General features: G+C 45.4%; 1 protein-coding gene across 1 annotated transcript in view; it reads left to right on the top strand.

Moving 5' to 3' along the window:
- Positions 1-22,889, top strand: part of LOC138826213 (dynamin-binding protein-like) — a 34,395-nt gene extending 11,506 nt beyond the window's left edge. Inside the window, exons 2-14 of the mRNA XM_070021392.1 lie at positions 3,154-3,347; positions 3,897-3,996; positions 5,700-5,847; positions 6,406-6,423; positions 7,214-7,413; positions 8,866-8,996; positions 10,115-10,219; positions 11,808-11,936; positions 13,277-13,609; positions 13,953-14,132; positions 15,832-16,030; positions 18,981-19,540; positions 21,210-22,889. Coding sequence (XP_069877493.1) covers positions 3,154-3,347; positions 3,897-3,996; positions 5,700-5,847; positions 6,406-6,423; positions 7,214-7,413; positions 8,866-8,996; positions 10,115-10,219; positions 11,808-11,936; positions 13,277-13,609; positions 13,953-14,132; positions 15,832-16,030; positions 18,981-19,540; positions 21,210-21,395 — 2,483 coding nt within the window. The 3' untranslated portion in view covers positions 21,396-22,889. The remainder of the gene's footprint in view (positions 1-3,153; positions 3,348-3,896; positions 3,997-5,699; positions 5,848-6,405; positions 6,424-7,213; positions 7,414-8,865; positions 8,997-10,114; positions 10,220-11,807; positions 11,937-13,276; positions 13,610-13,952; positions 14,133-15,831; positions 16,031-18,980; positions 19,541-21,209) is intronic.
- The last annotated feature ends 1,720 nt before the right edge of the window (positions 22,890-24,609 follow it).

Raw genomic sequence — 24,609 nt, 5'->3', positions numbered from 1 at the left:
TCTCACTTTGCTGACGAGGCATCCGAGGCCCACGGTGAACTTGCCGCGCTCCCTGCTAGCCGGGTGGACGGGGGCCGCGCAGAGCCGGTTCCCGGCCCTGCCGAGCCAGCCCGGGATCGAACCGGGAGCCTCACAGGCTCGTCACGCAGCGCTCTACCACCGGGCGGCATCCCCAGCTGGCTAAAATCGTGTGGCATGCTTTAAAGCATTTGCCCTCGCTGTACTTAGGGAATAAAGGGAAAACAGTCTTGCATTTGAGTCCTTTTAAGCCAGGTTTTTTTTTTATGGCCTGGCGTTGGAAAACTCTTTTGAGTGTGTTAACAGGCTTGAAAGTTACACCTCTCAGAACACCTGGGGTTTTGTTAAAATTGCAGGTTTCAGGACTCACCCAGATTAGGATTCTCTGGCAGTTTAGCAAAAGCATTCCTGGAAAAGGGGGTGGGAGGGATTGTTAAATCACACTAAAGTGTTTGGAGTTTGTCTTGTAAAAGCTGCTCTGGAGTCTAAAATCTCATGAATGGCTTTGGTAGTTTGAAAAAAAAATGTTAGCATTTGTTCTTCTGGGTTTTTTTTCTTTTCTTGGTACTGGGGTTTTGTATAAAAGGCCCTGTACTTGCTAGGCAGGCAGGTGCTTTACCACTTGGGCCATGTCCCCAGCACTTTTGCTTTTTTAGAAAACGTTTTAAAAATTGTTATAAAGATGAGGTACAGAGGGGTCATAAGTCAGGTAAAGAGTACATTTCTTTTTGGACAGTATCCTCCTTTCCCTTGCTCTCCCCCAATTTTTCTCTCCCCCTTTGTTTCGAATATAAATGAAGTCAGAGTCTCTGTATAGGCTGCTGGCTTCTGATTGATGAGGAAGTGCTTGCTGGTACTTTGTGCTTTTGACTTCTGTAATTAGTAAACTAATTTCTGGGAGAGAATATTTTCTCTGGAATTTTTAGACTTGAAGCAAATGTGCCTGACTTTTTCCAGTTGAGACTTAAGACAAGGAATGCAAAAATGGTAAGCAATTTTAGTGTATAGATAGTTTAAATGTATTTGTTGTACTTTGTTGCCGTTTGGCCAACTTGTGAGGTTATAGAGTAGGCAACCTCTCAAAGGCTAGGTTTTTAAATCTGTTAAACAAAAGTGACATATTTTAAAATTTCAGAGTATTAAACGAGTTCATGAATATAGTTTGTAAATTCTGTTGCATGTGTTAACAACTCAGTGTACTTTTTAAGAGCTTTCTAGTCTTGTATTTCTAGTCTTCTTTTTCAAGTTGCCACTAATGATAATGTATTTGGGACTGAGAGCTTACTGCTAGGAAACTACAAGAAAATTTGAAACAGGTCCATTAAAAATAAATTTTGTAGGGCCAGAAGTATAGAGGTAAAGCAGATGCTTTGCATGTGCCGCGCCATGGGTTCCTTCCCTTGTATTATCAATAACAATTAATTTAAACTCATAATTTAGTTCTGTGGTGAGCTGAGATTAATGCTTGAAGTTTTGTCATTCATTCTACCAAAAAGGAAAGATCAAGGAAGATATGTTTCAATATATCTTGTTTGTTTGTTTTTGCCTGTCCTAGGGCTTGAACTCAGGGTCTGAGTACATTACCTGAGCTTTTGTGCTCAAGGCTAGTGCTATGGCACTTTGAGCCACAGCTCTATTCTGGCTTTTTTGGAGATTAGAGTTTCACAGACTTTCCTGCCCTGGTTGGCTTTGAACCCTAATCCCCACACCTCAGCCTCCTGAGTAGCTAAAAGTATAGGTGTGAGCCACCAGTGCCCAGCTCCGGAATGTCTATTTAAATTTTGTTTGGAATAATCACAAACTTAGAGGAAATTGCAATAGTACAGAGAACCTCCTGTATGCCTTTTATTTTGGTTTACCAGTATTTAACATTTCGCTGTTTCCTTTCTTTTCTGTCTCTCTTCAGTCTTTTTCTCCCTAGTGTACTCAGTTATCTGAGAGGGCGTGTCCTTGGGAAGCTTCAGCATGAACATGTTGATGCTGGGGATCAAACCCAGGGCCTTGTGCATACATGCCAGGCAAGCGCTTTGCTAGCCACTCTGTGTGCCCTATGTGTGAGTCTGGATATTGTTTCACACATCCACAACAGATTTGCCAGTTCAGAACACTTAGCTGATTTAGTCATTTACCCAAACTACAGTGTACATTCTAGATTCATCACTTGTCTTAGTAGGCCTAAACTCTGGGCCTGGGCGCTGTCCCTCAGCTCTTCAGCTCAAGGCTAGCGCTCTACCACTTGAGCCACAGCACACCACTTCCGGCATTTTTCTTTTTGCTTATGTGGTGCTGAGGAATCGAACTCAGGGCCTCAGGCATGCAAGGCAAGTGCTCTACCACTGAGCCAACTTCCCGGCCCAGTAGTATCTTTTATAGCAGTATTTTCTCCAATATATATAATTTTCTCCAATATATTTGTCATTGCTTTATTTATACCTGAGAACTCTTCTTGAAGGGCTTTACATTGTTTTGTCTTTCAACATTAACATTTTGAAGAATACAAATCCTCAGTTTGATTTGGTGTTTCTTCAAGATTCATTTCAAATTATACTTTCAAATTACATATCATGGCTGGGTTACTGAAGAGATACACATTGTTTCTAGACACAACATTTGGACACATGTATTCCCCTAATTAGTAATTTTAATGTGATTACTGCATCATGGTATTATCCATTCCTCCACTATATTGTCACTTTTTTTTTCATTTTTGGAATTAATACAAAATTCATGAGTCCAAGCACTAGGCTCATGCCTATAATCCTAGCTACTCAAGGGGCTGAGCTATGAGGATCACAGTTTAAAGCCAGCCTGAGCAGACAAATCAATCTGAAAGATTCCTAGCTCCATGTAACAAGCAAAAAGACAGAAGTGGAGAGGTATGGCTCAAGTGGTAGAAAGTCAGCCTTGAGTGAAAAAAGCTAAGTGAGAGCACGAGGTCCTGAGTTCAAGCCCTAGTACCAGCACAGGTATACAAATGTGTCATTCACATGTCCTGATTGGCATCCCTATCCCTCAGTGGCACTACAGTCAATCACTGGAGAAATTCAGTCCTCCAGGAGTGCTTCCGGTCAGCCCCAACACAGGAATCCTGTGTTCACACCTACAACTGCTGACTCTTCTCCTTTTTCCTTCTAGAAATGACACTCCTCTCATCTGATTCTTCATCCCTGGTTGCCCCTTCTGGCTCTGTGTCCACTGAAACCCCAGAGCAGAGGATGCTGGAGAAGAGGGCCAAGGTGGTAGAAGAGCTTCTTCAGACAGAACGAGACTACATTCGGGATCTGGAGATGTGCGTTGAGCGGATCATGGTGCCCCTGCAGCAGGCACAGGTGGGAGGCACAAGACACAGCCCCACCTTACTGTGGCCCTCAAAGCCTGCAGGGCTAGGATATGAGCACTTGCATGGCAGAGATGTATGGAGGACTAGGAGATTTTTTGAGGTGGTTGACTCCTTTTGGCTCTATGGTGAAGCAGTGCATCATGGTGGGGAGAAGGTGGGGGAACAAAGCTGCTCAGCTCATAGCAGACAGGAAGCAAAGAGGGTGAAAGGAGGGGCTAGGGTCCCAATGGCCCCTTTGAGGGGACTTCCCCAGTGACCTGCTTCTGCTAAGTATACCCTACTCCTAACCATGCCACAGGCTACAACCAAGCCTTTAACACATGCCCCTTGGGGAACACCCTAGTCCCAAACCTGGTTGGGTCAAGGACAAAGGGTGATGCTGAAGATAATGTTGGATGACTGTGTTCTGGAAATGTGCATGTAAGTGAAAGAAAGACCCAGGGCAGTTTCTGCACAGCCCTTGGCGAGATATTCCTAATAGGAGAAATAGGCCATTCATCTCATCTCTATATGTCTTTGTTTTGTCTCCCTTTCACAGATACCAAACATTGACTTTGAGGGGCTTTTTGGAAATATGCAGATGGTAATTAAGGTCTCTAAGCAGTTATTGGAGGCCCTAGAAATCAGCGATGCCGTAGGTATGAGCTCCTGAACTTCTGTCATTATTTCAGTGATAGGGGTTGGAGGGTAGGTCCTGTTCCACCTGCTCATTGGCTAATTTCACTGGTTGTGTGGACTGCCCCACCCCCTTCATCTGAGTCTGTTTTGAGGTAATGAAATGTGCTAGCAATAAAAAGACTGTTTAGGTATCATAGAGTATGATGTTTCTCAGCTCAGTAGTGGATCATGGGATCAGTTAATTATTATTTCCATTCTATATATGTAGGTCATGAGTTAAATCCTATTTATATGGGTTATTGTCAAAGATGTTGAAAGAATAATCCTAGCTACTTTAGAGGCAGATACAGGAAAATTGAAAGTCATGGCCAGCCCAGGGACCCCCCCCCCCCCCAAAAAAAAAAAAAAGGTTATCTAACCTCTGTCTCAAAGAACGAATAGGAGCTGGGCGCTGGTGACTACTAGCTAGTCACCAAGATCTGAGGCCAAGATCTGAGGATCATGGTTCAAAGCCAGCCCAGGCAGGAAAGTCCATGAGTCTCTCTTTTTTTTTTTTTTTTGGTCGGTGGGGCTTGAACTCTGGGCCTGAGCGCTGACTACCACTTGAGCCACAGTACCACTTCCGTCCATGAGATTCTTATCTCCAATTAACCACCAGAAAACCAGAAGTGGCTCAAGTGGTAGAGCGTTCACCTTGACCTGAAGAGCTGAGGAACAATGCCCAGGTCCAGAGTTCAAGCCCTAAGACTGACCAAAAAAAAAAAAAAAGGGCTGTGAAGGTTCATGTCTCTAATCCCAGATATGTGGGAGACAGAGGTAGGAGGATCACAGTCCAAGGCTATGCCCTGGGCATAGCCCTACCTGAAAAGTAAACTCTGTCTGAAATAGTAAGAGAAATGGCAGCCTGGGAACCTTGTTGTCAGTCTCAGTAGACTGGAGTCAGTGAGTTGAGTCATGATGACCTAGCCTTAATATAATGATAAGCTTAAAGTCAAATGGATGAACCTTTATACCATATTTAAAATAAGTACCTGCAAGTCATTTGAACTATAAAAGAAACCAAGAGCAATTTAGTTGAAGTCTAAAAGGGATTACTAATCGGGCAATTACTCATTTTTCCTCCAGTTTGTCCTATTGCCTGTTGCTATGTTCAGGGGTCTTGGGTGGTCCTAGCTATCCGCCTCCCCAGGGCCACTTGCTTCTTCAAGTAGCATTCACATCAAAGATGTGACTCAGATGCCAGCTGATGCTCAAGCAGTTTCTTCTGGAGAGAAGGAGCTTGTGGTGGCATGTGCCACACACAGTCGGGGGCCAGATGACTTCCTGGCCCAGAGGGCCTCAGTCCAAACACCATGGTGCTGTGTGTGTGTAGGGGGGTGGGGAGTAGTCCTCCTTTCTGATGCCAGTGAGCAGGTGCTGGTTTTGTAAAGGGGGTTTAAGCATTCTTTCATGGGGAGCTTGGTTTGAAGGGATTGTTTAGTAATGGTTTGCTGAGGGACTAATGATCGGGGTCTGTATATGGATTTCATGGAGTCTATAAACTAAAATAGGAATTAAGAATCCAAAGATTACAGCCAGTGGTGTGTGCTTATGTAATCTTAGCCGCTGGAAAGCTGAGGAAAAAGGATCATGAGTTCTAGGCCAAGGTGGGCTTCATTGTGAGACCCTGTACTGAACAGTGAGAATGTTGCTGATAGCGCGGTATGTTTGTGTTTACTCAAAGGACCTGTGTTTCTTGATCACCGAGATGAACTTGAAGGAGCATACAGGGTTTATTGTCAGAATCACGATGAGGCCATTTCACTGCTAGAAATCTATGAGAAGGACGAGAGGATCCAGAAGCATCTTCAGGACTCCTTGGCAGAGCTTAAGTAAGTTCTAGTCATTTCCATCATCCCTCTTTAGTCCTGCTGTTAAGAAGCTATCCTGTGCTTATATCTGGGCTTCTCATGACTTCTACCTGTTGATCTTATTTTAAACAGGAGTGATGTATTATTGTGTGTCTTACATGTAGCTTGCCCTATTCCCATTATATATCATCGAAGTTCTCTACAGCTTCTATTTGTGTTATTTTCTGCTAAAATCACTTGTATATATACAGGGTATTAAGTTAGCATTTTAAGAGGTAGCCAGGATAATATTTTGGTCCAAATACACAAGAGCATACAGGAGAACAAGTGTAATTATTCCTGTCAGTGAGAATCTTCTGTCTTAGGGAGACAAGTTACAAAGATACAGCTTGTGAATATGTTGATCAGAATGAAGTTTGGGTTTGCTGACTTCTAGTAGACTAGATATGCCACCATAAGCAACCACAATTTTCACTACCATGTATTTTTTTTTTTTTTTTTTGTCGAGAAGAATGAGAAAATCAACATCATGTCTCTAATAAGTTGTCTCTTTTTTCTCTCCTGCTCCCTGCCCTGTAGGAGCCTGTACAATGAATGGTAAGTCCCCTGTCTGCTTGATGTATGAGCTCATTTATTCAGCAAATTTCTCCCTACCCTTAATAGTCTTACTTGATTTTCCTACAGACAATCTATGAGCAGACTTACTTTGGCAAGTATTTTTATACTGCTATGGCCAAATGACTGACACACACACACACACACACACACACTTGTTTGTTTGTTGCTTGTCTTTTCCCACCAAGGCGCGCGCGCACACACACACACACACACACACACACACACACACACACACACACTTGTTTGTTTGTTGCTTGTCTTTTCCCACCAAGGCAAGGACTTTTGGGGTCACTGTTAAATCCCCAGCAACTAGTACAGTACCTATTATTTATTTGGTAAATACATGTGCATGCACTGCATAATCAGTATCGGGTCAACAGTGGAGGACTAGGGAACTTTTCTTTCTGCTAGGGGCCAGTTTGATACTTATAACATCATGGACCATGCAATATTGTCAGTATGGGTGGACAAGACTGCAGGCAGCCTACAAAGGAGATGCATGTCTGTCTTGTCACATATCAATGATTTTGTGGGTCTTAGTGACTGGTAGGCCAAATATGGCTATATAAATCAATGTCGTGCATTCTGATATTGGCACAGGAAAATCAGCCAGTGGCATGCTACAGAACTTGCTGCAATACATGAGCGTATTTGTTAAATGAAACAAAGCAGGGAGGAGAACAGAGCTGTATTTATGAATAGCACATAGTGTCCAGAAACACCTTATTACTGTGGACTGGAACCTTTTTTTTTTTGCCTACTTTTACAGGGGGTGTACCAATTATATTAATCTGGGCTCCTTCCTCATCAAGCCAGTACAGCGAGTCATGCGCTACCCATTGCTGCTAATGGAGCTGCTGAATTCTACCCCAGACTCCCACCCAGACAAAGTACCTTTAACCAGCGCCGTCCTTGCCGTGAAGGAAATCAACGTGAACATCAATGAATATAAACGTCGAAAAGATCTGGGTAAGAAAGGCATAGTAGCTGAAGAGGAGGCTCTCCTCCAAAGGTTATTTAATAGAGTTGACAAGGAAGATTGTAAGTGGAATAGGCGTTGATAAAGAAATGGAGTAGAATTTGGGAAATGTGATGTGAAGAAGAAAGGCATAATAATGACAACAGCACCTCCATAGTGGTGGCTGTGGTGGATAAAGGCATTGGTGGTAAAGCAGTGGGTGGTAAGTGAGTGAATCTTCCAGGACAGAAGAGGCAGTCTGGAGGGAGGACAGTCGGAGATCTCCATGCTCAGGTCATTCTCTCTCTGCTCCTTTAAGGTAGTCTTTTTCAATCTATGCTTTAGATTTGTTTTCTCTATACTGCTAGTTGTCTTCTCTAAAGTTAGGACTCTATCTTCTTTCACCTATATCTGCTCACCTTCCTAGGATCTCTGTGACCTGCCCTCTAGTATAAGCCCCTCCCCCCCCTTCCCAGCTTCAAATAGTTGAACAGCACCCCACTCTTTCTAGATGACAGAATGAGCATCAATCTCTTCCCGAGACCCAAGTCTGCATGCTCTGTGCAGCACAGTAACTGCTAAATCAAGAGAGTCTCTTTAACACTGGGTGGTGCCTTCCACCTGTCCCTCCACTGTTCCACACTTTTCCTAAAGCTGTCCTCTATTTTAGTCACCTCGCCCATATTTGTATGTAACAGCTCCTGTGGCTTTTGTGCTCTCTGCCATTGAGTCCCTTCTTCCTTTTGGAACATCTTCTGGTGCAGTGTCTTCATCTTCTACAGGAAAGTGTCCTTTTTGCTGCCATTCTGCCTTCCCAGATATGTGACGCAGTGGTTAGTCAAATAGCATCTTACTGTGTGAGATTATTATACCTAAAAGCCTCGTTTTTGTACTAGATCATCATATACAATCTTTGAGATGCCAAAAGTATTACTTTCCCTATTTAATCCAAGTGGAAAATGAGGCTCAGAGAAATAACCTTGATTGACAGGCCCAGGCACTGGACACAGATTTCCCTGTTCTTTCCCCTCATCTCAGCCTTCTCCAGCTCCTGAGTCTCTGCTGTTCTTTAGCTATCGTGTCTAATCCTGAGTGATCCTTTGCATTATTATTTTCTCTATTGAATTATAAGTTCATGAAGACAAGTACAATTCCAGTTTGGGTTGTTAATTTCGTGTCTATTTCGCAAAAATATTTGTTGATTTTTTTTAATGACTTTTTTTTTGGGGGGGGGGGCAGTCCTGGGGCTTGAACTCAGGGCCCAGACACTGTCCCTGAGCTTCTTTTGCTCAAGACTAGCACTCTACCACTTGAGCCACAGTGCACTTCCAGCTTTTTCTGTTTATGTGGTACTGAGGAATGGAACCCAAGGCTTCATGTATGCTAGGCAAGCACTTTACCACTAAGCCACATTCCCAGCCCCTATTTGTTCTTTTGACAACCCTTTAACTCACCTCCCCTAGTGCTCAAGTACCGAAAGGGCGATGAAGACAGCCTTATGGAGAAGATTTCCAAACTGAATATCCACTCCATCATCAAGAAGTCCAACCGCGTCAGCAGTCACCTGAAGCACCTCACTGGATTCGCTCCCCAGGTGAGGGCTCTGCGTGTGAAGATGCTTTCAGGGCTCTGTGGGGTGGCTGCTGGTGCCAATTGGCCTGGTTCCCTTCTTGGTGCCTGCTTGGTTTTGCTGTCTGGTGGAAACAGAGCCTGCAGCTACTGATTCTGTGGATCCACCCATCCAGCCCTCCATTTGTATCCCAGTGAGTTGCATACACTAAATACAAAGGCAACTTAGGAGGCCACATTAATAATTACTATGGTTTTTCCATGTCTCTAAGGAGCTGATCATCTATGTGGGGAGACAGATCTAAAATTGTAGACAGTTAAGCTAGAAAACACATTCAGAAGCTCGCCTACTTGGATACTTTACGTTATAAATAAGGAAGCATGCACCAAAGAGTGAGTGATGTGGAGAGCAGACAGGAAGTCTCCAGGCTTCATCTGACAGCAAGTGGAAAATTCAAGGCAGAGGATATTCAGTTGCCAAGTTTTGTCCTTTGTTCCCTGAGTGCTGCAGTACATAGAAAAAAAAAATGGGCCTTTGATGAGAGTGTGTGCTTCTGTTGTCCTGGGAGTTCGGCTGAGCCTTCAGAGAGCCCCAGGTTTGGTGGATGGAGAGTGGGAGGCCCACTAGGCAGGGAGCCCAGGGAAACAGCCCTGTGTGGGCAAATGTGGCAGTGCCGGTAGCCTGATGGAGGCAGAGGACAGGGGAGCCCAGGGGAGGGTGGTTTGGAGACAGGGAGGACTACATGTTGCAGAGACCTTTCAGAGCTATAGAGTGTCCAAATTAATTAACACTACGATTCAGAAAAATATCAGAAGTTTAATTCCCGCCCCCCCCCCCCCCCCCATCATGGGCTTGAACTCTGGCCTTGGCGCTATCCCTGAGCTCTTTAGCTCAAGGTGAACACTCTACCACTTGAGTCACAGTGCCACTACCAGCGTTCTGGTGGTTAATTGGTGATAAAAGTCTCACAGACTTTCCTGCCCGGGCTGGCTTTGAACCATGATCCTCAGATCTCAGCCTCATGAGTAGTTAGATTACAGGTTTAAATTTTAATGCAGTGATTCTAAAAAACATGGTTTTGTCAATAATATCTATTGGGGAAACATACAAATGTGCTAACAGCACTTGTTTATTTTGAACAGATAAAGGATGAAGTATTTGAGGAAACAGAAAAGAACTTCCGAATGCAAGAGAGATTAATTAAATCATTTATCCGAGACCTGTCCCTCTACCTCCAGCATATCCGAGTGAGTGTGTTGACATTGTGTTGTTTACTTCCCTGACACCTAGCAAGTACGCTAAGATGAAACTTAAATAATTTGAACTCAAAGGGTCATTTTCCATGCTGGCCATTTAGTGGAGTTTTATATGGGTTGTTTGTTGAAACAAAGTCTAATTATACACCTCAGACTGACCTCAAACTCATGATCATCCTGCCCCAGGATGGGTACTAGGTACTAGGATACCTATAGGCTATTTTAGAAAATGAGTACTGTTGCCTTAACTGGGTGCTATCCCTTTGCTTATTATTTTTTTTAATTATTGATTGTTACTTATTTATACTTTCGGTATCAGTCCTGGGGCTTGAACTCAGAGCCTGGGCCCTGTCCTTGAGCTTTTGTGCTCAACATTAGTGCTGTACCGCTTGAGCCACAGCTCTACTTCTGGCTTTTTGGTGTTTAATTGGCGATGAGTCTCAGACTTTTTTGCCTGGGCTGGCTTTGAACCATGATCCTCAGATCTCAACCTCCTGAGAAGCTGGGATTACAGGCCTAAGCCACCAGTATTTAGGTGTTAATTTTATAGTGACCTCCCTCTTTCAGTCTTCACTTTTCCCCTCATTCATACATCTTTTTTTTTTTTTTTTTTCTGTCTTTTAGATCTAGTTGTATAAGAAGCACCTTTCAGAGCTGGGAAGGTGGCTCAGTGGTAGAGTGCTTGCCTTGCATTCATGAGGCCCTGGGTTCTATTCCTCAGTGCCACATAAGTAGAAAAAGCCGGAAGTAGAGCTGTGGCTCAAGTGGTAGAGCGCTAGCCTTGAGCTGAAGAGCTGAGGAACAGTGTCCAGGCCCAGAATTCAGGCTCCACGACCAAAAACAAAGCACCTTTCATAGTTCATCTTATTAATATCATTTTTGAAGATCAAATATTTGATACCAAGATTGTGAAGCTGGAAATCAGGAAGACAGATGAGAGAAAGAACAAGGACAGAAAGATAAGGACAGTTTGTATGGAGGTGTCCTGAGCATTTGAGCAATTTAGAAAACTGCTGTATGTCCAGCCTGTAAAGTTATTAGTTCCCTCAGTAGCCTTGGGGAACTGCGGAAGCTGAGGTGTGGGGGTGGGGGGTTGGAAACGTGGCTCAGTTGGTAGTGCACTAGCCAATGAGCAAAAGTGTCAGATACTGAGTTTTAGTCTTGGATCAAAAAAATAAGAAGGGGACTAAGTGGGCCTGGATCTTCCCTTGTTCTGTCTGGCAGAGAGAAGCAGAACGAGAGTCCTGCATCTTACCTATAAGCTATTGATGTTATGTGTGTAGACCCTGCCCCTCGCACATGAACCCCTGCTCTTATAAAACATAGCTTTCTTTGCTTTTTTTCTTGTCTTCTTTAAAAACAAAAACAACAAAAAAACAAACTACAGAAGATGGTATAAAATTTAAAGGCCCCAAACTGAGTGAAAAGTAACTGTCTCCTGGGCCTGGATGAGCAGCCCCATCTGTCTGCTCTGCCCTGCAGAGCAGGCCCAGGTGCTCTGGAGGGAGGGGGTGGGGCGAGTGAGGAAGGTTAGGAACTTGTGAGTGTTCTTACTGTGTCTCTGGCTCACGGGCTCCAGGAGTCAGCCTGTGTGAAAGTGGTGGCTGCAGCAAGCATGTGGGACCTGTGCGTGGAGAGGGGACACCGTGACCTGGAGCAGTTTGAGAAGGTGCATCGCTACATCAGCGACCAGCTTTTCGCCAGCTTTGTGAGTGGCTCTCTGTTCAGCCTACTTTTTGTAGCTTGGGCCTGTCTCAGCCTCAGCGCAACACATATTCACAGAGACCAGAAGCACATGGTGCCCGTAGTCTTCATGTCAGGGTTGCTTTGCTTGTTTGTGTTTGGTTCAGGAGAGGAACAGAAAGGATCTGTTAGGTAGTTAGTGGGTTTTCTTTATAGCTTGTGATCCACTTAGATTCAGAGAACACAAGAGGGGAAGAAAACTGATTAAAAAGTTAGTCCAAGCTGGGTGCCGATAGCTCAAGCCTGTAATCTTAGCTACTTAGGAGGCTACACAAAAATAAATAATAAAACTGTGTTTCTAGTTGAACTGTTAACCAAATAGATTTTTATAACATACCACCTACTTTATAAATGAAGTACTAGAGGCCCAATTCGTGGAGATTCTACATAGATGTGTATGGGATAGCTTGATGATAAATAGAATTGTGTGTTGTTTGACAATTTGTTCTCTGCACGGCTAAGGCAGGCATGCAAGCTTCAGGAGGTGAAAGTGTTCTGACAGTAAATGGACGTGTGTGCGCATGTGTGCAGCAATATGGGGGCTTAATCTCTTCAGGGCCTCACACTCGTACTTGGCTTTTTTACTCAAAGATGCCACTCTGCCATTTGAGCTTCAGCTTCTGCCTTTTGCCAAATTGGAGATAAGAGTCTCATGGACTTTTCTGCCCAAGCTGACTTTGAACCACGATCCTCAGATCTCCCCCTCCTAAGTAGCTAGGGTTACAGGCATGAGCCACTGATACCTGGTAACAAATTAGTTTTAGTAGGATGCTACTCAGTACCTATTTTTTTTTAATGTGTTCAATACCCTTATCCTCAATATCTGATTTTCTAAATTGAATAAATAAATCATCTGAAAAATAAAAACAGATATTGCCTGTAGTTATGATTAGCAACAGTACTGTACCTGGGATAGCCATCAAGTGGCAGAATGCTTACCTAGAAACAGAATTATAGGAGTGTGGAAATTACTAACCCAGATTTATATAAGAAGGAAGTCTGAAGTTGGAATCAGACGCTATAGACACGCCCAGAAAGGGGGCGTGTAAGTAGACGAGCCCATTTGACTTCCCATGTGAACTGCCTAGCACCATGCAGCCCCGCCCCGCCACCGAGGGCGATGAGGTGACAGGCGCCTTGGCAAAGGGCTTGGTGTGGAAGTGTTGGATGAGGCGGGTGCCGCGTGGCCAGTGGATGTGCCTGTGGTGTGCACAGGGCAGCCTGTGCACTTGGAGAAGCCCCGTGTAGAGAGGGTTTGAGACCCCCGGGTGCCGTACTGAGCCAGGTGCCTTCTCGTCCCTGCAGAAGGAGAGGACGGAGCGGCTTGTCATCTCTCCCTTAAACCAGTTACTGAGCATGTTCACTGGGCCCCACAAGCTGGTGCAGAAGCGCTTTGACAAGCTCCTGGATTTCTACAACTGCACCGAACGGGCAGAGAAGCTCAAGGACAAGAAGACCCTGGAGGAGCTGCAGTCTGCCCGGAACAATTATGAGGCCCTGAATGCACAGCTGTTGGATGAGCTGCCCAAGTTCCAGCAGTATGCACAGGGGCTCTTCGCCAACTGCATCCACGGCTATGCCGAAGCCCACTGCGACTTTGTGCAGCAGGCGCTAGAGCAATTGCAGCCGCTGCTTTCCGTGAGTCCCTCACTCCTCTGGGGGAGTCATCTCAGGAGGTTGCTAGGTATTTTGCTGGGAATGTACCGTGGGGTCATCAGATCTTTTCCCTCAGGAAGTCTTGGTCCCTTCATAATGCCATGAAACCTGGGGCTTCTTAAATGTCTCTTTCCAACAAGAGCAATTTCCAGAAGAGTTGCGAACCTGGCCCTCAGGTAGCACCACGGGTCTCTCCCTTGTTGGCTGAGCATCACACACAGTGACCAGCAGCTGACCTTTAGCTTTCTATAGAGATCCTGTGACTCTCAAAGATCCTTCATTTCTGTTCTCTTTCCTCCATCATAATTCTGCCCATGGACTTCAGTTACTCAAAGTGACCGGGAGAGAGGGCAACCTGATCGCCATCTTCCACGAGGAGCACAGCAGGGTCCTGCAGCAGCTCCAGCTCTTCACCTTCTTCCCAGAGGCACTTCCGGCCAGCAAGAGGCCATTTGAGAGGAAGACCACAGAGCGCCAGTCTTCTCGGAAGTCCCTCTTGGGCCTGGTGAGTGGGGACGGAGGAAGGCTGTGGGACTTGGGGGTGAGGATGAACTCGGGGCTCACACCCCCTGGCTGTGGACCCCAGGACAGAAGCTTGTGCACTGTGTCCCAAGTGCCTCTTCCACTCCTGGCACTGCATTCCTTCTCCCCAAGGCACAGGAAGCGTTGTCACCGTCATCCATGTCCGTGGGCCCAGTGCTGCCTCTGCAGATGACAGTTTACCCCATTCCTAGGAAATAGAAAATAAAGGCTGTGCATGGTGGCTCACACCTGCAGTCCTAGCTACCTACTGTGAGGCAGAGGTAGGGAGGATCACAATTTGAGAGCAGCCTGGGCAAAAGTTAGCAAGACCCCATCTCAACAAACAAGCTGTAAGTGTATGCTGTATACATGAGGATCACAACAAAAAGCAAGAGACTGAAAAATAACTAAAGCAAAGAGACTATGGGGTGGTGAGCACAAGGCCCTGAGTTCAAACTCCAGTATCCTAAAAAAAAAAAAAAAAAAATGAAGGTTACGGGGTCTCCTCCCTCCTGGCTGTGTATTCCCTCAGCATTCCCGAGCATCGCTGGTGGCCATTCCCGAGCATCACTGGGGAGCATTCCCGAGCATCGCTGGGGAGCATTCCCGAGCATCGCTGGTGGCCATTCCCGAGCATCGCTGGGGAGCATTCCCGAGCATCGCTCGTGGGCCACCAGTGGCCACTGCCAGTGGCTGGTATGCATGCTCACTGTTCACACACCTGCCAGCCTCTGGATCGTTCCCTATGTGAGTAAAGTATTACTATAGAGATGAGTTCATGAAGGGACCTAATAGATGACTTATTTATTTTGTCAGTTCTGTGTATTTTTGATCATGTATTATAAAAGTTAACATAGTCAAGTGATTCATAACTGGCTTTTTTTTTTAACCTGGAAGTTTTTCCTTTCCAATTCAGTACTTTCAATATTTTTTAAACTAGAGTAAGAAAGAGAATGAGGGAAGGGATGACATTGTGCAAAAGAAATGTACTCATTACCAGACTGTAACTGTAACCCCTTTGTAGCCCACCTTACAATAATAATAAAAAATGTAAGAAGTTAGAATAAGACACTCCAGATTGTATAGGCTCCTAAGCTAAAGGACTGCTACTTTGCCTTCATTATATTTATGATCTGAGTAATCTCACAGATAGTACCCTAAAAGGGAGAATTGAACTTATTACTCCCTTTGTCTTTCTTATTTTTATGACCTTTGTTTTACAGTTGAGGAAGTTGAAGTAGGGAAATCTCAATGGTTTAAGGCTATGTTGCACCGTATCAGAAACTTGAGAATAGTGCTTTCTTTTTCTTTTTTCCAGTTATATATATATTTTTATTTTTGTGCTGAAGATTAAACCCATGGCCTCACGTAAGCTAAGTACAAAGTCCATCACCATGCTGTACTCCCAGCCCCAATCTTTGGGTTCTTTAGGTAGTGTTTTAATCCAAATTTTGTGACAGAAATGTCTATTAGGCTTGCTTCATAGCTATAAAGGCACCAACATGTCTAAGAGGCCATGGTTTTATCCTAACACCCAGTTACAGAAGCATCCCGTGGGGAGGGAGGGTGGCTGGCTGTTGTGCCTCACTGCTGAGGGTGGAGGGTATGTTGAGATTAAATAAGGCTGCTAGGATGGCGGCCAGGCAGGCGCTCTTGTTGATGCTCTCTCTTACGCCTTTCAGCCCAGGTACATGTTCCAGTCTGAAGAGCTCCGCGCCTCCCTGCTGGCCAGGTACCCCCCAGAGCAACTCTTCCAGGCAGAGCGTAACTTCAATGCCACTCAGGACTTGGACGTCTCACTTCTGGAAGGTGACCTAGTGGGTGTGATTAAAAAGAAAGACCCTATGGGCAGTCAGAACCGCTGGCTGATCGACAATGGAGGTAAGTATTTTACGCACTGGACACACGTGACTCTTAAGTGAGGAAAATTACTTTTTCAAGTCAGAAAAACACAGGAGAGCTTTTGATTACAGGAGGAAATAGCTGTCAAAGTAATTTCCATTTCTAGGAAACAACACTCAGGTTATTAATGACATATACCCTGCTTTGGGTTGTGTTTTTGTTTTGATCAATTCCAGCGGTGGTTTCCTTATGTGTCTTGTGAGATCTGTCCATGTTTCTAGCTTGTCCTGGCAGTCAGACTGCCCAGCGGAATCCTGTTTCCTCTTCATCTCCTTTGAGTCACACAGTAAGCTGCCCTCTCCCAGTTTCTCTAAACTTCTTGAATGACTTAAAAACCTGTAAGTGTCAGGCAGGCACTAGTGGCTTATGTCTGTAATCATAGCTACTCAGGAGGCTGAGATCTGAGATCGTGGCTCAAAGCCAGCTTGGGCAGGAAAGTCTGGGTAACTCCATCTAGCCACCAGAAAACTGGAAGTGGAGCTGTGGCTCCATAAAGCTCAGGGACAGTGCCCAGGCCCTGATTTCAAGCCCGATGACTAACAAAGAAAAAGAAAAAAACAAGAACAAAACATGTGTAGTTTTTGTTCGCTTTTTTTTCCTCCCTTGTAATAGATTTTACCTCATGATTATTTGGGGAGTGACTTTAAACACCTCACAGCTTGAGGGTTGTGGGAATTTATAAAATTTGAAAGTACGAAGAAGCTCTCACCCACCTGTAATCCTAGCTACTCAGATAACTGAGATCTGAGGATACTGTTTCAAAGCCAGCCCAAGCAAGAAACTATGTGAGATTCTCATCCCTAATTAATCACCCAAAAAGCTAGAATTGGAGCTGTGACTCAAATAGTAGAGCACTAGCCTTGAGCAAAAAAAGCTTAGAGATGGCGCTCAGGCCCTGAATTCAAGCCCAGGCCCGGCACATAAAAAATACATGCATACATACATACATACATACATACATACATACATACATACATACATACATACATACATACAGTACAAAGAATAATATTAATCTACAATCTTTTCGTCTATTATTCCAAAATCCAAAAAGCACAGAAAAACAAAGGGATTTTTTTTGTTTTGTATTTTTAGAAACCTGTTGCAAAAATCTTAACATGGGTAGTCATGTGTTTTGCTGTAGGGGGTTAATAATGGTGGACTCACCAGCTGGGGGGGGCTTGTGCAACATGTGTGTACTTGATCTCTCCTGAGTCAAAAAAAAATTCAAATTTCAAGATACCTGCTATAAACATTTTATAGGTAAGGTTTTGGAGCTTGTGCACTAAATATCTCTATGCACACCAACTAGGCCTCTGTATGTGTGTGTGTGTGTGTGTGTGTGTGTGTGTGTGCACGCGCACGTGCGCACTTGCACTGTGCACATGTACACCCGTCCCGAGGCTTGAACTCAGGGCCTGGGCCCTGTCCCTGAGAAAGATCTCAAAGACAGTTGGTCCTTGTTCTCATGAAGGTTATATACTCAGGGTCTGAACTTTATACATTTATAAAAATTGTCTTGCTTTGTCATGCAATCCTAGCTGCTCAGGGGGCTGTGATTTGAAGATCCTGGCTCAAAGCCAGCCCTGGTAGGAAAGTCCATGAGATTCTTAACTCCAGCTAACCACCAAAAAGTAGAAATGGAGCTGTGGCTCAAGTGGTAAAGCATCAGCCTTGAGTGAAAAAGCTAAGGGACAGTACCCAGGCACTGAGTTCAAGCTCTCATACTGGCACCTTCACAAAAGAAATTTCGTGTGGATACCATCTTAATCCCAATCTTTAGTTTGAAAAGCCTAGCTGATGGCTTCCCACTTTAGAATGCTTCCAGCATTCCACAGCAGTCCCTAAACAGAAGATTCTGATCCTGAGGGAGGAGTTCCTACCATGATGGCCCTGCAGTCCCTCTCAGCCACGTATGTACTTGCTTGCACTGGGTGTTCTGAGCCATGATCTAGATATCCCTTTAAATTCCCAAGTATGTGGTGATGTTAACTACTGCCCTCTTGGTTGGAGGCAGGGTCCCTATCACTTCACTGTTAAGAAGTAGTGCAGGACTGTTCACAATAGCTAGGATATGGAAACAACCCAGATGCCCCACCGCAGATGAATGGATCCAAAAATTGTGGTATCTATACACAATTATGCAGCCATTAGAAATGACAAAATAATGGCATTTGCAGGGAAATGGATGGAGCTAGAAGGAATCATGTTGAGCGAGGTAAGCCAAGAGCAAAGAGACAAACGGTACATGGTCTCCCTGATAAGTGGATGCTAAATCCAAAATGTTAGGTGATACGACAAAACTAACAGGACTTAAGAAACAAAGAACTCTCACTCATCTGGTCGAACCACTACTAAATATCCCCATGCTGCTGATCACATGTATGGTGTATATGTGTACACCATTATATGTTATAGACTGTGATAGACAATTTGCTCCAGGAAAGCTAGAATGAACTTGTGACTTTAAATGAGCATCATTATTCCACAATACTGTGAAATTCAGGAAATTATGTAATCACTTAATCACAATTAAAAAAAAAAAGAACCTCAGGGAAGGTAGGGTGGGAAGGGATGGTAGGGGGAAAACAATGGAGGGGATAACAATGCTCAATAAGAAGTGTACTCATTACCTTACTCATGTAACTGTAACCCTCTGTATAGTATCTTTACAATAAAAAAATTAAAAAAAAATAAAAAAGGAAAGAACCTTCAAAAAAAAAGTAGTGCAGGAATGAACCGGCTGCTGGCCATGGCTTTGTCTCCAGCCGTGCATGGTACACCCTGGGATTGGAGTTCAGTATTTTGCTATTAGGCATCATATTTTGTCTCTCATCATTGTCTCAGCTATTAAACCGCAGTCTTTCTGTCAGTTCCCTGCTTTTCCCCTTCTGCAGCAAGCTCTTAATGTTGCCCCTTCTCTCCACAGTCACCAAAGGCTTCGTGTACAGCTCCTTCCTGAAGCCATACAACCCCCGGCGCAGCCAGTCAGACGCCTCGGTTGGCAGCCACTCATCCACTGAGTCTGAGCTGGGTAGCTGCTCCCCCAGGTTCCCGCGGCAGAATAGTAACAGCACCTTGACCTTCAACCCGGGCAGCATGGCTGTGTCCTTCACCCCAGGATCTTGCTCCCCGCAGTCTCAAGATGCATGTTCACTGAAGGAATGTGACCAAGGCACTCTGAGTACACCCTTGACCCCGGGGAGTCCGGGGAGCTCGGGAAGCGGTCCTGCCATGTGCCTTGCTGAGCCAGAGCCCCCCTGCCAGCCCAGGCCCGGGCACTCAGCGGATGTGGCCAGAGATACGAGCCAGCCCTCTGCCACCCTGAAAGGCTGCTACCAAGGCTACAAGCATCCCGAGGCATCTGGTTACGCTGTGCCAGGGCGAAATGGGCAAGGTAATGACCCTGTGAAAGGAAATGCAAGAGCCAGCCAGGCTCTGGAAGAGAAAAACAAAGAGCTGCAAAGCAGTGAGGTGGAAGGAAACCAGGTAAGCGCTCTCCTGGTACCTTGGGGTCAGAAGGTCTGCCTGCCTGGGACCTAAGTCATCCCTGGGTCCTGGACGGAGCCTGCCCAGCACTCCCGCTCTGCCTTCCCTGATCTGGCTCACACCATTCCTAGATCACTTCTGTTCTTCCACTGGGTAGTTAAAACGGGACGTGAGACCTTTTCCTTTTTTCTTTCATTTTTTTTTTTTAATTTGTTGTTGTTATTGTTGGTGATGGGGCCTGAATTCTGGGCCTGGGTGTTGTCCCTCAGCTCTTCAGCTCAAGGCTACCACTTGAGCCACAGCGCCACTTCCAGCTTTTTTCTGCTTATGTGGTGCTGAGGAATCGAACCCAGAGCCTCATACTTGCAAGGCAAGCACTCTACCACTGAGCCACCTTCCCAGCCCTATGGGACCTTTTCTACTCTTCAAGTTCACTAATCTTTCCATCATATGAAGTCTGCTGTTTTTACCTACCAATTTAGTTTCTTATTTGTATAAGTGTGTGTGTGTGTGTGTGTGTGTGTGTGTGTGTGTGTGTGTGTGCCAGTCTTGAGGCATGGGCACTATCCCTTAGCTTCTTTTATACAAGGCTAGTGCTCTAACACTTGAGCTACAGCTCCATTTCTATCTTTTTTAATGGAGATAAGAGTTTCACAGACTTTCCTGCTGGGGCTAGCACACAACCCTCAGATCTTATGTCTCCTCAATAGCTAGGAATACAGGCGCCAGGCAATACATGACTATTTTTAGTTCTAGCGTTTTGAAATTAAATTCTGGCACTATTTCAGTTTTCCTATTCTTTTTTTGAAATGGTCTGCTCCTATCTTGTGAGTGTGAGTGCCGCCTTTACATCACGCATGTTTTAGACCCACCTTTCTTTTTTTCTTTTTTTTGACGGTCGTGGGGCTTGAACTCTGGGCCTGGGTGCTGTCCCTCAGCTCTTTAGCTCAAGGCAACTGCTCTACCACTTGAGCCTCAGCACCACTCCTGGTTTTCTGGTGGTTAATTGGAGATAAGAGTCTCAGGGAGTTTCCAGCCTGGGCTGGCTTTGAGCCACAATCTTCAGATCTCAGCCTCCTGAGTAGCTAGGATTACAGGCGTGAGCCCGTCTAGACCCACCTTTCTTAAGGCTTCTCAGCTAAGGAGTCTGTGCCCCACACCTCTGTTGCTGTGGCTCCCTCTTATAGCAGTGAGTGTCCTTTGGTTACAGGCTAGGATTACAGGTGTGAACCCTTGTGCCCAGCTGTATCAATATTGTTTGAAGGGTATGGCCGTGCTGGAGATTGAACCCAAGGGCGTTAGCAAGTGATCTATCGTTCAGCTACACTCCCAGCCCTAACTAAGAATTTCTGGATGAGATACAGAATTGTGGTACAGAAGGGACCCCTGTAGCTCATCCATCTTCAGTATTGACTAAACTTTCTGAATTCTTAAGAATTAATTGGTGTGCATTTTGGATTTCTTTGGATCTATTCTGTTCATTGCAGGAACCTCCAGCCCCCTCCAGATATTTAAACCTCAGTTAATTGATGTAAAATGCAGTTCTCAGCTTCACAAGTCGTCATTTCATGTGCTCCGAAGCCACCGGGATAGAGAACATCCCTTTCACAGCAGAAAGGTTTGTGGCACAGCACTGCTCCGGGTTCCTGACTCTCCCTCTCCTCTACAGGTCTATTTCGCTGTCTACACCTTCACCGCTCGGAACCCAAATGAACTGAGTGTGCCAGCCAATCAGAGACTAAGGATCCTCGAATTTAAAGACGTTACAGGCAACACAGAGTGGTGGTTGGCTGAAGTTAACGGAAAGAAGGGTTACGTCCCATCCAATTATATCCGCAAAACCGAGTACACCTGAGCCCAGGCTGCCTCCCACTCACTCAACCTTGCTGCCTTCACTTTCAGCCTGCTGAAGGCTCCGCTGGGCCACCAGGCACCTGCCCTGAAGACACAGGCCCCGCACTGCGCTTCCATCCACAGCGGCAGAGCACGAGGCAAGCACTGTTCTCCATTGCTTGTAAGCCCAGATGCTAACTAGGATTTCTAGAATTTGAAGTGGACCCCAAGCCTTGCACATGATTCAGTGACCATAAGAAGAGACAGGTGCCAGGGTCAGCCTTTGGAAATGACAGGTTTGCAATCAGAAGACTGGTATTGTATGTATGCTCACGTTAGAGGATGCCAGCGTTGGTTGTAGCGTATTGAGTCTGGGGTGGCCCGTGATCAATTGACCTGTTTGAATGGGGGGAAGTAGGGCTCTCAGCACCCTTGGACCATGCTTCTGTAAGTGGCCAGAATTGCACCAGAATTGCACCAAACTTAGAGCTTCAGAAACAAGATACTTCCAGAGTCCAGCATTCCTCTCCTCTCTCCTTTCCTTCCTTCCCTTCCCCTCCTCTCCCCTCTCCCCCCTCCTTTTCTCTTTTCTCCCTTCCTCTCCCCCTCTATCTTCTCTCTCTCTCTCTCTCTCTTTTTCTCTCTCAGTTCTAAAGTCCCTAAAATAAAATCTTAGCTATTTCATCACATTCTGAGATTGGTTATACAAAATTGAACAGCTCTCCCTTGTTGAGAAATACTTAGGGCCTTCATTTTCCTACAGCTGTTACTGACAGTTCCCCTTCCCTGTTCCACACAGCGCTATGCCACTTCCTGACAATCTGGGTGCTCATGACTTTCTCTCCCTGCGCTCAATAACAACAGATTTTCCTAGACTAGCAGGTAGCAGCAATGGAGCTCCAGCTAGCCATTAAAAGTATTGGCTGTGCACTAGTCTCAAACCAGCCAGCTCTGGTGGGAGACTGGAAGCCTTTCACCTTCATCTGGGCCCAATCCTGCCACCTGGGTGTGTGCACAGTTGCAGGTAACGCAACCCATGTGACTTATTTGAATGAAGATAGGTGCTCCCAGAAAAGCTTATCCTAGTCTTGGAAAGATTTTTCTGTTTCATCACAAACCTCCATGCTTCAGAGACAGTATTCAAAGCCAGGTTCTAAAGTGCCTGGTAAGACCTCCGCCAGCTGCGGAAGATACTTGCTAACCCGTACACCAGCAATCTGCCCCAAAAACTTGGTTCAGCACACTTCCCTGGATAGGAAGCCTACCCTGCAATGGGAAATGATGGCTTTCAACAAAGGGAATTGAGAATAGCCTTAAAGCCCCTGCTCTTCCGAGCACTCCTTCAGCCTTAAAAATCCTGGCAAATTCGGAGGCCCCTGTGGACTTGTCTTCATCCACAGCGTCTCTGCCGCTGGTCAGAGGCAGCGACGGTCTCCTGTGAAGTGTTTCTATTTAGAGATGTTTATATTTGAACAGTAATTTTCTAAATAAAAGCAGTAATGGCCACGAATGTGTTTTCTTGACTCCCTCCATGTGGAATGTGATGCCTTGACAATTCAGTGATGCCAGCATTCTGGGAGGATGCTTCACTGAAGGAATTCGTCCTGCCAACGTCCAGCCTTTTCTGCATAGACCAGATGTGTGTCTGGGCTGCAGGTGATTGCCTCTTTATGGGAAGTGTCCTATCTACCAATTTCTAGCAAATGGGAAAGCTGAAATCCTAAGGAGAGAATCTCGCCCATATTTCAGGTGTGGAAACCGCTCCCCTAGAGAGGAGCCAGCAAGGCATGTGGCAGCAGTTCCAGGAAGGATGGGGCACAGAAGCATGGCAGGACTGGTGCTAGAGGGGAACAGCGAGTCAGTCAGCCAACTGATGCTGACATGGAAAGGTCACATAGACACCAGTGGAATGGAGTCAGGGCATCTAACTTGCCCAAGTCATCTAACCAGGCTTCTCACAGCAAATTTTAAACGGTTCCTGGATGGCCATTCAGTGACACAATATTTCTGGGTTTCTCTCCTAGCTAAAATATAAGGTAGTGCATAGTAGAAGCATAAAACAATTCCATCCATGCTTAACATGTCATACACACGAGGCTGTCTAAGCCTTTTGCACATGTAATTTCTCTCCATTTTCTGGCTGACTGGTATGTTGACACCTGAGTTCAAACTCAGTAGTGCAATAAATAAATACTGATTATCTGATCTACCAGATACATGTCAATTTAGGAGCACAAAAAAATGTGGAAAAAGCAAGGGAATGTAACAGCTCCAAAAGAATAACTTTCTTTCTTTTTTTTTTTTTTTTTTTTTTGTCGGTCGTGGGGCTTGAACTCTGGGCCTGGGCGCTGTCCTTCAGCTCTTCAGCTCAAGGCGAGCGCTCTACCACTTGAGCTACAGCGCCACTTCCGGTTTTCTGGTGGTTTATTTGAGATAGGAGTCTCACGGTCTCTCCTGCCCGGGTTGGCTTTGAACCGCGATCCTCAGATCTCAGCCTCCTGAGTAGCTAGGATTACAGGTGTGAGCCACCAGCGCCCGGCTTCCAAAAGAATAACTTTCTAACAACATAGTCCAAAGAAATAAAAATGGATTAAATGTCTAGGAATTTTAAAGAATTTTACAAAAAAACAAAAGCACAATTAAATAAAATCATAAAGACAATGCAGTATTTGATTGAAAAATTCAGCAGAGAAGCTTTGAAAAGTAACCACTGACAAAGCCAAGATGGCGGATTAGAAGTAGGCGGCCTAGCTGGTGGCTCACGCCTGTAATCCTAGCTACTCAGGAGGCTGAGATCTGAGGATCGCAGTTCCAAACTAGCCGGGGCTGGAAAGGTGGCTCAGTGGCAGAGTGCTTGCCTTGCATGCCTAAGGCCCTGGGTTTGATTCCTCAGCACCACATAAGCAAAAAGAAAAAGCCGGAAGTGGCGCTGTGGCTCAAGTGGTAGAGTGCTAGCCTTGAGCTGAAGAGCTGAGGGACAGCGCCCAGGCCCAGAGTTTAGGCCCCATAACTGGACCCAAAAAAGAAAACAAAAAAAACCTGGAAGTGGCACTGTGGCTCGAGTGGTAGAGAGCTAGCACAAAGGCTCAGAGACAGCACCCAGGCCCTGAGTTCAAGCCCCACAACCAACAACAACAAAATAAAAGTAGGCGGCCCTGTCCAGCCTCTCAGAGTCCAGTGAATGAAAAAAGCAGTAAACTGCTTCAGAGAACTGCAGAAGGAAAGAGAGAATAGGT

The sequence above is a fragment of the Dipodomys merriami genome, unplaced genomic scaffold, assembly GCF_024711535.1.
Source record: "Dipodomys merriami isolate MVZ:Mamm:240054 unplaced genomic scaffold, mDipMer1.0.p SCAF_14, whole genome shotgun sequence".
Classification (NCBI taxonomy): domain Eukaryota; kingdom Metazoa; phylum Chordata; class Mammalia; order Rodentia; family Heteromyidae; genus Dipodomys; species Dipodomys merriami.
The sequence above is the reverse complement of the archived record's forward strand: the minus strand, read 5'-3'. Positions and strand labels throughout refer to the sequence as shown.